General features: G+C 37.1%; 1 protein-coding gene across 1 annotated transcript; it reads left to right on the top strand.

Moving 5' to 3' along the window:
- Positions 1–2,414: 2,414 nt before the first annotated feature.
- ELOVL7 (ELOVL fatty acid elongase 7) lies at positions 2,415–14,908 on the top strand. The gene is made up of 7 exons (XM_009982817.2): positions 2,415–2,478; positions 5,430–5,620; positions 8,111–8,191; positions 8,604–8,660; positions 10,383–10,488; positions 13,312–13,448; positions 14,705–14,908. The coding sequence occupies exons 1-7, from the start codon at positions 2,415–2,417 to the stop codon at positions 14,906–14,908; spliced, it is 840 nt and encodes a 279-aa protein (XP_009981119.1).

Here is a 14,908-nt window from a genome sequence, read left to right as displayed (position 1 = left end):
CTGAAGCACAAGCTAGTTGTTAATCTTGTATGTGAGGTTTTTTTACTCTTCCATTTAAAAAAAAAAAAAGCAAGCCTTACTCGTGATTTTCCAGTATGTATGAATTTGTGTGGGAAATAAGTGGAGCAGGATAAGAGAAAACACCTTCCATGCTGCCATTAACACTACTTGTAGGTGGTTAACAAACAAAAAAACCCCAGAAAACCTAACATTAATGCAATCAATCGTTCATAGAAATGGACTTACAAAGGGAAACTATATAACTAGTTGAGAAAATAAGTAGAATTGTAATGCACATTGAAAGTAAAGTAGTAGTGGTATATGTGCAAGTTGATTTTAAATAAATCTTTTAACTGTAGAAAAGTTCCCAACAGCACTGTTTTTCTTGCAAACATTACTCCTACTCTTAAAATACTTAGTTTTAACTGATTGTACTTTGCTTACCTCCAGATTCTGAGTAATTGATCAGTCAGTATGTCTGTGTGGTGAGGCTGTGGCTGCTCCCTGGCTGGTGCATCCTTCTCTCAAGGATAGTAACTAGACTGCAAAAACTTTCAGAATAAGTTTAGCAACTTTCGTGGAGTTACATCTTACTTGGTTGTGAACAGAAAAGAAACCTTGAAGACTAAGAGCTTCTGCTGTCTTTGCTCTTGTGAAATGTTTTACAGGGAGAAGAGCTGTGAGTGCTGGGGTCAGGAGAGATGGGACAAATGCCTCGTCCTGAGTGTGGCAGGAGTTGGGAAACATGAGGATTTACTGTTTTCATCTGCTACCTTTCTGCTACGAGTAGAAGCAATCTATTGGAAATAATCAGGTTCCAGATAAAAGGCTTGCTTTTGGTACCAGTGCTTAGCAGGCATAAGAGTTGTTATTTAAGCACCAACAGCACATTTGTCTGACTCCTAATGCAAAATTAAAGTGATGTCAACAAGTCAAGTGGATAAATGTAAAGAATTGTCTATTTGTGAGGTTGCAGTTGTCAGGATGAGAGGCTTGCACTGTAAGAGGGAGGAAAAGTCAATCAACACTCCCAAGTCCATGATAAATGACAATTCGTTTTGAGCCAGCATCCACACAGCATTTTCTTTATTTTTGAGAGCATGTTTTGAAGGAATAGGTTACTTGTTTAATGAAGGTTTTGGGCAGCATTGTTGAGCTAGCCAGTCTGAGTTCCAGTAACATCTTAATCAGAATGAAAGCAGGAAAATGAGAATTGGGAAGAGGTAGATCACATGAACTTTAATGAAGGCAGGCTCGTCTGTGTTGTGTCTTGTGATGAAGGGTGGGTGTAGTGTACTTTGAGGTGCCTAAAAACTCCTATAAAATGGCAGTGAACAGGAGATACTTGCAGAAGTGGATGTAAGTGTGAAACTGTTTTTCAGGACTGTTAAGGTGAGGGCAAATGAGAAGGTGATAGCAGGGAAATTTGAGGAGAGAGATGCATTACCACCATGAGGGCAGAACTGACTCTCCAAACCTGCAGCTAGCTTAGCCTGATGGAGATGCAGAAAGGAACTAGACAAAAGAAGCAGGAAACATTGAAAGCTGGAGAAATTGAATGGCGAAGTGAGACACTGAGTGGGAATAGGAGAGACGCTTCAAATGCTTTGGATTTTTAAGAAGTATTTTCTAGGAGGAACAAGGCAAGGGCTGATGAGTGCTTGAGTTTGGAACAAAAATTAGTATTTGTATGAGCATGCTACTTTGAAAAGTTTTACATATGTAGGTGGTGCTGCATGCAAACTGGATGTGCTGGATAATTTTTGTGAGTTAATAGTATTACCAGTGGTACTATGACACTTTGTGATCCTAGTGTGGAAACAGTTGATTCATCAGAGTGCGATTTGCATGCTAATTATAACATAGCTAATTATTGCATTTAAAAGGAGTATGCAGACATATTGGCACCTTTCTTCCTTCCCACCTACCTCAGAAATACTTCTTAGTTAGAAAATTTAAATTTTCAATAGTAAATGTTGCAAAGCTGAACTTCTTCGCATATCAATGACTTGGATGTTAAGTGAAGATGGTAATAAAAATGAATTTAAGCAGCTGCTCTTTATTTGTATTTTCCCCTTAACTGTAACGGTTAACCATGGCATGGTTTCTTGAGATAACAATTTATGGCATGGAAGCACATTGTTTGGTACACAGGGATTACAAAATCACATTGTTGTGCATAACAGCTCAGCTATAAATTAGCCCCAAGCATAGTGTGATGTGGTCAGCTAATGTTCCCTCATCTGTATTTCACCAAGGGTGCTAGCCCTCTCTCTATTTTTTTCCATTTTGTTTCCTGAAAATATTTTCCAAAATGTTTTACTGACCTTTATTTTATTAATTACAAAAAATCAATATTTCTCTTATGGTTTGTTTTCCTGCAGGCAGCATCATAAAATCTTAATCAAGCGAAAATGGCCTTTAGCAATCTGACATCAAAAGCTGTACTACTGTATGATGAATGGATTAAAGATGCCGGTGAGTCATTTAAATCTGAAACTTATTAACTTTCAATAATCTTAAATAGCTATATGTAGCTATTCTAGGTGTACTGTTTATCAGCTTATAGTAGCTTTATCTTCCTGTAAATGTTTTGTAGACTTGTCAGGTTACCTACTGACATTTTTAACTATATGGAACAGACTAGTTTCTGCATTTTAAAAAAAGAGAAAAGCGAAACTCCACTGGTTTATGGGTATAACCTCAGATTAAATAAAGTGCAGACAGTGTTTCTTCTGTAAGAGATTCTGGCTTGCCTGAATATATGTATTCACATTTTTCCTGTGCTGCTGAATGTAAAAGTTTAACTCTTTTTCATTATCGCACAATGGTGTCTTTATCAGTTTATTGAGCTAGGTGCATGGTGTTACTGTATTTGGCTTTTGCAAAGTAAAAGATAAAAACCCTGATAAGTTACAGTATCTTGAAATTAATCCTCAGAGTAATTCACTCCACCACAGTTCTCTTTTGAAAAGGAATGTTAGTCTCTTGTCGCAGCTGGTATGGGGTTATTAGACAAACTTTGCTTTAATGTTGTTCTGTAGTTCTGCATACTTACCAAAAAATGACAGAGAAGATCTCAAGTTTGGGGTTAACTCATCTGTTGCTGTGGCATCCCTGAGTGATCCTCACTCTGGTAGGCACATAGTGACAGGGATTAGCTGATTTCTGGGCAAAGCTTGAAAAGCAGTTAAGGTTTGATCAATAAAATTACTAATTTATCTTTTTCAGTAGAGCTGAGAACAATTTCTTTTGTTCTGTAGAACTATAGCATGCAAGCGAGAAGGAAGTTTTATCAGTATGACTTGGAGTGAAGTGGATTGGGATGGAGCTGGGTGATGCAGCATTTCTCTGCAGTGTTGTCGTGCTTTAACCCCAGCCGGCAACTAAGCCCCAGCCTGCCGCTCGCTCACTCCCCTTAGAGTGGGATGGGGGAGAGAATCGGACGAGTAAAAGGGAGAAAACTCCTGAGTTGAGATACAGACAGTTTAATAGGGAAAGCAAAAGCTGCGCACACAAGCAAAGCAAAATGAGGAATTAATTCACTACGTCTCATCGGCAGGCAGGTGTTCAGCTACCTCCAGGAAAACAGGGCTCCAGCACACGTAACAGTTACTTGGGAAGACAAACGCCGTCACTCCAAAGCGTCCCTCCCTTCCTTCCCCAACTTGTATGCTGAGCATGACATCATACATTATGGAATATCCTTTTGGTCAGTTGGGGTCAGCTGTCACAGCTGTGTCCTCTCCCAACTTCTTGTGCACTCCCAGCCTATGTGCTGGTGGGGTGAGAAGCAGAAAAGACCTTAACTCTGGGTAAACACTGCTCAGCAATAATGAGAAACATCCCTATGTTATCAACAGTGTTTTCAGAACAAATCCAAAACACATCCCTATTCCAGCTACTACAGAGAAAGTGTAATGTTATTCCAGCCAAAACCGGCATAAGCGTCCATCACTTCAGAATTCAAGCTCCTTGTTTCCTTGCCTACCAGGAAATGCTTGCATTTGGCGTTTTGTAGCATACTGTTAGTAGCGGGACAGGTTTTCCTTGGGATGAAGCTAGGAAGACCAACGGTAAAGTTTTGGTAGTAGCAGTGCAAGGAGTGGATGCAGAAAAAAGCAGTCAGTTGTGAAGAACTGGTGATTCTCTTGCAGTGCAACACATACAGATGCCTAGTGTTGTGGTTCATGATCCTTGTTGGTCTGTGGGCAGCGACACTGGGTACATTACAGGCTGTGAGCAGTGTTGTAATGTACTTTCCTCCTCAATCAATCTGTTTTAAAACTTTCGTCAGCTGTAAACAACATCAGAAGGTCTCATGGGTGATACATTGCTTGAATGTTGTGGGTTGAAAATCACTGACTTGAGACATTTGGCCATGGATTAAACACTTAACAAAAATTGCAGTGCTGTAATTTCACCCCCAAAGTACAGCAGGAAAACATGAAAACAGCAGTTTACTGAGTCAATAGTTAAGTTCGGGATCATTCAGAAGCGAGTTTTCCAAAAGTCAGTTTATAAAAATATAAAAAATATATATTAAAAAAATTATGAAGTTCATATCAGTTCTCCTGCTTATGGAGAAGTGTGGAAGTCTTTGGTGAGCTGGCACTCGGTGATGAACCTCAGAAGGGTGCAGTGGAATCCTGGTGAAGCTCAGAGGGAGCACCTGCCAGCCTCAGCTACAGGGAGAGGGAGCGGGGCCTGCACAGGAGAAGGACTGTCTGCAATGCATCTGTCTGGGATAACCAGAGAGAAACTTGCAATGCTTTTGCCATTTGGAGGCTTGTAATATGAAAGTGTGTGTTTTATGGTGCTGTGAAAGTGGTGATGTGTCTGGACTGAATAGGCACAAGCTTCAGGTACTAAGCTATGAATACCAACTGATGGGAGAGAAGGTCTTCTAACTTTAAAATCCCTATACTTACTGTGTCTAACATCATGCTGCTTATAAAACTCAAGGATCTTGGAAAGTTTGGCTACTCTCCATCTGCTACTTGAACTTGTGAAATAAGGTTCATGCTTTTCCAGAAGAGCGAAGTCTCACATGGAAATGCAGCCTCAGTGATCTGCTTAGGCGTTGCATTCCTATGCTGCCCTCTGAGCCCCATTCGTGTGTGAAAAAGCAGACTTTTCGTGAAGGAGAGCTCTAGACCAAAGACAGCGTCACTCGTGATTCTGCGTCTCCTCCTCATTACCTGTGAAGAACTGATGTAGAAAGAAGAGTTGAATCCTACAGGTGCTAAATCTTGTTATCCAGTGCGTATGGATTTGAGGTGAATGGACTCTGAAACATGATTAGTGACAGCAAAACCTAGACCATTAAGAATTAAATACCTTTCTGTAGCTGTTTTAGAATTTAGTAAATACTAGAAAGATCTGATTTCTTCGTGGTTGTTTGTTTGTGCTTTTTTCCCCTCCTCTAGATCCAAGACTGGAAGGCTGGCCACTCATGTCTTCACCTTTTCCAACAACCTTTATCATTGGAATGTACATTTATTTTGTCACTTCCTTGGGACCTAAACTTATGGAAAATAAAAAACCTTTTGAACTCAGGCAGATAATGGCATTTTATAATTTTAGTGTGGTAGCCCTCTCTATATATATGACTTACGAAGTAAGTATAACTTTCATTTGTAATGTATTTTTATATTATGTGTCTCTAGCTATCCTCATCCTAACTTTTAATAAATTTATTAATACAAATCCCACTCTGCAATTTTCAAAAAATGGTTATTCATGTTGTTGTAATTATATTCCTCCAAGCAGTATGCTAAACTAATTCAGCTGATACTTGAAAAAAGGGAGTACATCATACCTAGAAGGAAAGATTGTAAAATGTTTTATGTATCATTATATATAATTTACAAAATTGAAAATTCTTGTAACTTATTTAATTTCCCTGGGCCGTAGTAGATAAAACAGACTATATGGTTTTTCTTAGTCTGTTGTAATTGTTTCTGTCCTGCTATGTGATAGTCAACTGATGTTTCAAACTCTGTATAGAGTATGTTTACTATGGAATAATCTTCAGTTAGATCTGCCTTTTAAATGACAGAAGTTAACAAAATCTGGGGAAGTTAACAAATTTGGGGATCTTCATTCTGTAAAAAAAAAAAAAAAAAAAAAAAGCACCAAACAAAAATACCAAACACCCCTGCCCCAAAATCCAAGCTATTAAATTCTTTAGCATTGATTTTCCTCCCTCACCCCAAAAAAAGCAAATATTCTTTCTCTCAAAAGGAATATTGAGATTTTGTTGTAGTTCGTAGCTTAAGCAAATGTTAGACTTCAAAATTGGAAAGCCTGTTGAATTGTACAGCATTATGGGTTGAATGATCTAAAAATCCTTAACCACAAATGGTACAGATTATATAAAAGCTTTAAATTAGAAATTTAAACCTTGAGATAGTTAATGTCTATTGAGTTTTTTGGTTTGGTGGGTTTTTTTAGATTGGTTTGGGGATTGTTTATTTTTTTGGGTTGCTTTGGTTTGGTTTTGTTTGGGTTTTTTTTAATTGTTGATTTGGTTTGGAGTTTTTATTTTGGTTGGTTTGGTTTTTTGTTTGGTTTTTTTCATTAGTTGTTTTTTAAGCTATTAGCTATTTAACAATAGTATTGTATGAATGATAGCGTTATACATTTGCTTGGTGAAGCATCACTATATGAGTACTAACCCTCTTTGTGTTAAATCTGGTTACATGGCTATTTCAGGTTTGGCAAACTGGTAATGAAAAGTTATCAAAACATCATCAAATTATGGTGCCAAATTGGCATTAGCTCAATTGTGTAAATTTCATGAGCAGTTAGAGTGAACTGCTCAATATTTCTTTCAACAGCACTCTAAAGGCAGTGCAGCAGCACGACTTTGTGCCATGACTGTTGTGTGGAAAGCAGTGGGCCAGGCATGCGCCTTTGCTGTTTGGAATTTTTTTAAAAAAAAAACTTCCTTCTGTGATTTAGTGACGAGTTTGGTTTTGGTTATAACCCTCAGAAACAAGCAAACAAACAAATTAAACTTCTGTTAGTGTCTTACACTAACATAATATTGAATTAATCATCTGTCAAGACTTCCAGGTTACGATTTCATGACAGAATGCATGGATAGAGTGTTACAGATTGAATTTCTGCTATTGTCTGAATATTCTGCTATTCAGCAGAAAGCCAATTCTTTCCCTCTTTGGATCCAAGCCATTTGGTGGGTGCTTTAGTATTGTGCTGTCTTGGTGGTGTTTCAAATCTTGTTTTATTTAAGCAACTGATTCTTTTAGGAAGCTAAACAGGACTAAACCCCTCCATCTGTTAGGAGAGCAGAACCACTTATCATGCATGAGTGGATGGTGATGATCAATGGATGAGAAGCACTTTATAAACAGATATAAGACACAGTAGTCCTAGTGGCTGACAGGGGAATGAGGCAATTGTAATATTAACAATGTTGCTCTTGTTTGAGCTTTAATATATTCCAAGAGGAAGGATTAAGTTGTATTTGTTACATACAGTCCTTTGGTCGTGCTTGTGCTCTTGATGGTAAAACCCTAGCTTCTCATCTAATATCAGGGAGAGACTAATTGAATCATGCAATTTAACTAAGCAAAATTTTAGAAACTTATTATACTAAAAATATGGTGCTTATTGGTTTGTTCTTTGTCTTTAATAATATTAAGCCATATTTTCTGTGGTGTAGGTTTTCTTTCAGTATTAAGATGCTGTGCTGGTTTCTTTTCAGTGATAGCAATTTTCAAAAAAATGCAAAATGTTTGCTCTGTTTTTATGGTCTGATTTATAGAATAAGTTACTTTTTTAACATTGTTTTTGAGATGCAGCTGTTTCTCCTCTTTGGTTACTAAAGCTGAGAGTGGGTGTAGGAAGAAAGCTCTTGTCCATAGGTGTGGTCCTGGAATTAGAAATTCATTAATCTCCAACAGCAAAGGATTTTATGGTAGCTAGCCCACACAGAGGTAGATGATTGACAAGGTTGCTGATTCAACAAGTTTTAAAAATTGTTTTCCCCTCCTGCTTAGTGATTGCGAAAGTAATCCAAAATTAATGAATTTTTCAAAAGACATAAAGTAAATCTTTGCCTTTTCCCTTTTCTTTGCTCCAGTTTCTCATGTCAGGTTGGGCTACAGGGTACTCATTCCGGTGCGATATCGTTGACTACTCGAGGTCACCTACAGCTCTAAGAGTAAGTTGCAAAAAACCAAAGTTGAATTGTTGTGCTACACTGACTTTATTTTTAGAATTGCTTTTTGAACAACCAAATGCACTGCTGTAGAGTGTATTTCCATTTAGGAATGCCCTAAATGGAAATGCCCTTTTGCATAATGTAGTTATATGAGTTAACTGCGGAGGCTGATTGTTTGGAAGAAAGGAAGAGGCAATGTATTTGTTGGCTTCTTGTTCTTTTTAAAATTCCTTCAGAATTAAAAAATGTTTTGTGTTTTTAAAGAAAAAGTAAACAGACTGTACATTCGTCAACCTTGTGACACCACTTACTTGACCCAATACTTTCCTTTATATAGTTACTTATTTTTCCTGCAGCTGCTTAGTTTTGTTTATTATTATGATTTGACAATTCCTGATTTTTACTCTTGCAGATGGTACGAACTTGTTGGCTTTACTACTTTTCCAAGTTCATTGAATTATTAGACACTGTAAGTATTTGTAGCCTAATAAAAGAAGTAGTGATGTTTCCTTCTCACAATAGAAGAACCGGTGCAGTTGGGGGCTGGGGTCATAAATTGCTTTTTATTTAGCCCTCCAATCTTCAGTTACTGGAATACTATCCAGGTGTTTACCATTATCTCTGCTCGTCTTATTGTCGCATTACACTGTCATTCCTTGATTATCAGGAAAAATGTTAATGAGGGAACACACCTTTAAAAATTTAAGAAGCCCTGATAAATTGTCTGTTTACCAGCTGAGTACACTAACTTGTGCTATGGCAATGCTTGTCTCAACACTGCAGATAAAAACGAGTGTTGATCATGCTGCATTTTTTTTCCATGTCGTCTTCAGATTTTTATCTTCCACACTCAGCATATTTGCATCGGCAGCTCTGAGTACAGTATAAATTTTCATACCTACCTGCTCTAAGTTCCTGTGTATGCCTTGGGGGTTGTGGCTATAGATGTGTTCGGTATCAGGCTGGCACTTCAACCCGTTCCAAAGAAAGGCTGAGCAGCAAGGCGCTGAAGGAGAATGCAGACCTGACTCACCATCAGCAGCCATCTGCCTTCCTCCCTTCCCAAGGCTGACACCTACTAGGGCTGGTTTAGCTGTTCTCAAAACAGCTTTTAAGTGTTGGAATCAGCTGTCATTTCATTTGTCTTATTCTGTGGGGCACAATAGTGGTGTGTTAGAAGATGACTCATGAGCAGTTAGGATATTCTACACCCTGTGAGCAGTTAGCCATCTAACTTTCATCTGCAAATACTCATGATTTAACACTGGAAGATCTTACTGACTGAGCTAAATGGAATGGTAATGGAAGGGCCAGGAATGCTAAAACAGGAAAAGCCTGACAAGTTTAGTCCTCTATTTACCTTTCCTACTTGCTGGTTAGACTGCTGCTTTTTAATTAGTCCTGGGCCTGAAAAATTCTTTTTAAAAAAATCGTTTTGTTTGAATCCACCCAGTCAGATACCTGTTTCTCAGCAGCTTTTTGGTTTTATTGCAAAAGTAATTTCTTCAGCTGTATTTAAGTCAGCTGTTTCCAAATGTTTTCCCTGGCACACCAGACTTCTTTTCTATTGTGTTCCTTGCCATCTGATACTACCCTTTGCGTGACCTGAGTTCTCCTTACACAGTTTTCTTGCTGTGTCTTCCCTTAGCACTTCCTTTGATGTCTGTTCTTTAAAATGTGTCCTGTCAATATCAATTAAGATGCTTACTTATATTTTGTCCAATTTTGCCTTTTTCCAAGAATAGCTAAGCCAGTGTTCATGATAAAGTGCTATTTCTCTAACTTAATATTTTCTGCTGTTTCTACCTGTTGCTAGTCCTTCTGTTAGTTTTCTCAAATGGCCTTGCCTTAGTAGTTCAGGTGCTTCTAGAGATTTCTCAGTCCAAGCAAGTTCATATTACATTCTGTTGCACGCATTGGTGATGGCTCAACCTTGGATGTTTGCCTTCAAAGCTTGCCCTGACTTTTGAGATTCCACAGGTGGCTTTTGCATACTAGTTTAATTTTTTTTTTTTGAAAACTAGTCTGCATATCCAGAGCCTCAGTTTCCCTTCTTCTCCCAAGGTGGCAACTGTGAGGAATTTTTAAATGTATAGTAGTGAGCAACCAGCACTGATGCATACAGTTTTCTGTAAGTATGTTGGGCTTGATTGTCTCCTGTAACATTCTGTTCATTAAAAATCTGTTTCAGATATTTTTTGTGCTGCGTAAGAAAAACAACCAAGTTACATTCCTGCATGTCTTTCATCATTCCATCATGCCATGGACCTGGTGGTTTGGAGTCAAATTTGCTCCAGGTAGTGGAGGGAGAGTTCAAGTTGTACACATCTTCTGCTAGTAAAAGTTAACTATGCTGGAGAAAAATATTTAAAGAGCAGAATTAAAAACCTTGCAAACAATATTTTTAAATTTAGATTTCTGCAGTATTTCATGGTACATCTGAGATCACCATATTTATTTAAATGAGTGGGAGTACCCATTTTTCCTATACGACAGTGTTTTGTGCAGTGTTGTTTCTCACTGGGGGGGAAAGGTGCAGAGAAAAGAGCTATATATAAGCAAAAACCATTATTACATGAAAATGAGATGTGACTGCAAAATCAGAAGTGCTATGGGAGACTTGTGAAGCAGAAAACTCTGTTGAAACTACTTCAAAACCATTTGTCCCCCTGAAATGTAAGAACTGAGTTGGAGGGGAGAACTGTGCTCTCGCTGTTTTGCCTGTTTAAGAAATTATTCAGGCTTTATTGCAGTTATTTTTACTGGCTTAAAGTAGCGTAATTGGGGTTTATTTACATCTAATACTTTGGCTTTCACAAAACTGCAGAAATATTTGCTGGACCTTACTTATTACTGAAAATTATTTGAATTGTACTGAATTGAAAGTCTTTGCCCACTTCTAGATTACCTTCACTTCCTCCTCCCCTGCTCTGTGTGTCTGTGCATGCGTCTTTCTATGATTATATTATTAGTGTGCACCACTTACAGCTCACCGTGAGAATAGCCTGATAAGCACAGAGCAGAGAAACACACAGTCATTTAATAGTCTGTCTCTAGGAAGAAATAAACTTCTTCTACCAAGAAATAGGTTTGGTTTTTATGTGTTTCTTCACTCATGTTCTCTGGCATGGTGTTTCTCCCAGAAAATTAGTGACGAATTGATGAAGAGAACCATTGCTTATTAAATCTGATCTGTTGGTGTCTGTTTTATGAATACGAAAATAAGACCTGGAAGAAGATTTGTAGATGGGATCTTTTGAATATGTTCAGTGTGCAGATTTTCCTAGTATATAAAAGGTTATACTGTATTTGTTGAATTTCTGGTTTTAGGAAGCTGATGTTTTGATTGTGTAGTTTTCAAATGTTGCTGAGTAATGGTGTTTTAAGTTAATGATGAAACTGTGAATAGTTTTCTTAGCATATAGTTCAGTCTGTTTATGGATTTTCAAAAAAAAAAAAAAAAAAAAAAATGCCCAAAACCCAGCAACTAACAGTCCCTCCTCTTCAACCTTGAAAAGTTTCCATTTATAGGTAGTTAACTTTCTGCTTTTTATCCGGACATCAGATCAGCATACCAGCTACAGGCTTCTGATTTTGCATCAGATTCAAATTTCCCATGTGATAATTTGACAATACTTTCAGCAAAGTGTGCAAGAACTGTTTTGTCCTCTGCTAATAATAGTCCCTCATATTGATGCAGAGTTGTGTTTATTCCTACAACTCTATTGCTTATCTTTATACTAATCTTTCCAAATATTGTTCTGTTTGATAACTTAAATTTTTTCCCAAGAATTTCAATCCTGCTGATGATTATCTTGTATTCAGTTTCCTCACTGTTTGTCCTTCTAAATAGTGGCATTGATCAAGCTTTCAACTTGTTTGTAAAAAGACAATGTGTTTGGAGATGCTGATTTTTCTCTGATCTGATATTTACAGGAAATTGTAAAATGGTGCTTATGTATGGTGATGCTTTTTGGAGTATATTTTTATAATGTTGATTAGGTTTTTTCTTTTTTTTTCTCTGCTTTAACTATTTATTTTTTCTTTGGATTATTCACTGTGCGAGCCAAAAAAAGTATGTACGTTTGAACTGTAAGAACACTCAAATTATTTTTAAAAATACAAATAGCTAAGTTTCAAAGAAAGTTTGCAATCACAGCTGGAGGAGTTATGATCTATCAAGCTGGAAGATTAGTGTGAGCTACTAAAATCACATAATACATTTTATTTTTAAATGGAATGATTCTTAATGGAAAATTAACTTTTTCTTTTTTCTCACTAAATGTCTGGTTTTATCTTATCTTTTTTTTATTCCTGATACTCAGTATTTTCCTGTACATATTTCTCTTGGAAATACTTTGCTGTCTGCCAATTCTTGGATCATGTTTACCTATAATTTCTTGTGTTCGTTAAAACAAAATTACTTACGGCAGGATCATCTAACTTCATAGCTCATCCAATGGAAAAGGAAGTATTTCTTTACTTGCTTTGTGAAATGTTCATATCTTACCAGTTTCAGTCATGAGTTGCCTCAAATGGGCCTACTTGACCTTAAGTTTCCTTTTCACTATAAATGTGGTTTTGAGATGGACAATGGATTTGTAAGACCCTCACTGAGGTTATGATTCCAAAAACTTACTGCCTGAAACTGTGATTCTTTCCCTGGGAATCTGGAAATCTGTGTTGGGGAGAGAGTTGTTACTTATGCTCCAGAGCTTTGCAAAGTTTGTCAAGATGTCTAGGAAAGAGATGTAAAACAGGAGGAACACTATTTCTACTAAATTCTCTGTGTCTTCATTATGTATATGTTTTAATTAAAAATAATTAAAAAATGAACCCAAAGAACAAAAAAAAATCCACTAAAACCTTTTACAGATAATTAGATCAGCTAGGTTTAAATGCTGTTTTGGAAACGCTTGGATAAGCCTCTTCTGAGAAAGGAAACTTATGAGATCCCTCAGCATTGGTGTCAACCCAATTCAAGTTAAATACCTTGAGGGTTGATCAAAGTCTGTGGTATGTGTTTTTTTCTACCTCAACTCAAAACAAATTACTAGGACCTGAGGCGGCTTTTAAAATACCTGGGGCAATAATACCACTATGTTTCGTTTTTTCTACAGGTGGTTTAGGAACATTTCATGCTTTGCTGAACTGTATTGTCCATGTTGTCATGTACACTTACTATGGAATCTGTTCTTTGGGACCAGCCTATCATAGATACTTGTGGTGGAAGAAATACATGACAACTATACAACTTGTGAGTAGCTTTCCGTTTGACATAAACACCTCTCAGAAAGCCAATTATGGCTAAGAAAGATTTAATGCAATACATTTGACTTTTAGTTATGTTCATGTTTTGAGTAAAACAAAAGTTGTGAGCTCCCCTCAGTTACACGCTTAGATCTGCTGACTTCAGCGTTCACTATAATCGCAGACTTAGACACATGGTCTTTTCAGTTATGCAGTACTTGGTAAATGTATTTACAAAACCGCCTGTATAAAAATTATTAGAATGTAATTTTGCACCAAGAAAATGGAATTAATGTACAGAACGCACATGGGACTCATAGTGAGGAAAGGGAAAAAGGAGTCTTTCTTTCGCATTTCATATCTGTTCTTTCATAGAAAATGTTTGTGTTTAGAGAATTTACCTTTCTTTAACTCAGAGCATTAAAAAATGCTCTTGCAGAAATTACATTAGGTGTTTTATCAGCATTAGGTAACTTTTGAAAGGTTACTGCTCTGGGTGCTTTTTCATTCCCAACTTTTTTAATAGCCGAATTTTCAAAATTCATCTTCAGGCTAAACAATTAGTTTGGCCTGAGCAATGATGCTGATGGAGGAGGGAAAGTAGCAGGGAGAAGCAGCCATTGCTCTCTGCTTGCACCTGGCCTGGTGTTAATAGAATAGTTCGTGTAATCACGTGTAACTCTGAACAATTTACCTTCAATATTTATAACTTAAACTCTTTCTGTTTTGGCAGCAGTAACGGTGGATTATTAACCTGGAGTTCATGATTCATGTGGAAATTATTATTTTTTTTTAAATCTTCCATTAGATTCTTTTTTGCGACCTGTGGACCTTTGTATCACAAGTTAGTTTGCAAAGAAGGTGGGCATTCATGTTCACCAACACTATAATAGTTGATTTTTTGTTTTTTCTGGGTAATTTTTCTAAAGGAGCCTCCCTTTTGTCACATGATCAAACACTTTTTCTTCTTTGAACTGGCCAGGGCAGACTCCCATTCTCCTAGTATGGGTTTCTCAGTGCTGCTTGTAATTCAGTTTGTCTCAGGACTTCTCTTTCTTTACTCTGTGAAAATGTTTGTTACTCAGTGGAGTAACATTTTGTGAGAAGGATTCTAAAGGTGCATCTCTGCCATTTTAAAAAGCCTCCGCCTAAACACACTTTCTGATTTTCTGTATGCAAGATATGCTGAATTTCTTTAAACATCTGTAGGATTTTTTTTTGTTTATTTAAGAAATATTTCTTTTCTTTGCCTTTTTCCTCCAGGTCCAGTTTCTTATGGTTACAGGCCATATAGGACAAATCTACATCATGGATGATTGTCCCTACCAGTATCCAATTTTCATGTTTATTATTTGGCTATATGGCTTTATGTTTTTAGTCTTGTTTCTTCACTTCTGGTACCACGCTTACACGAAGGGACAAAGACTACCAAAGATGGCAAGAAATGGAATCAGCAAAGATCAGTGA

This window comes from Tauraco erythrolophus, chromosome Z (assembly GCF_009769465.1).
Source record: "Tauraco erythrolophus isolate bTauEry1 chromosome Z, bTauEry1.pri, whole genome shotgun sequence".
NCBI lineage: Eukaryota > Metazoa > Chordata > Aves > Musophagiformes > Musophagidae > Tauraco > Tauraco erythrolophus.
The sequence above is the reverse complement of the archived record's forward strand: the minus strand, read 5'-3'. Positions and strand labels throughout refer to the sequence as shown.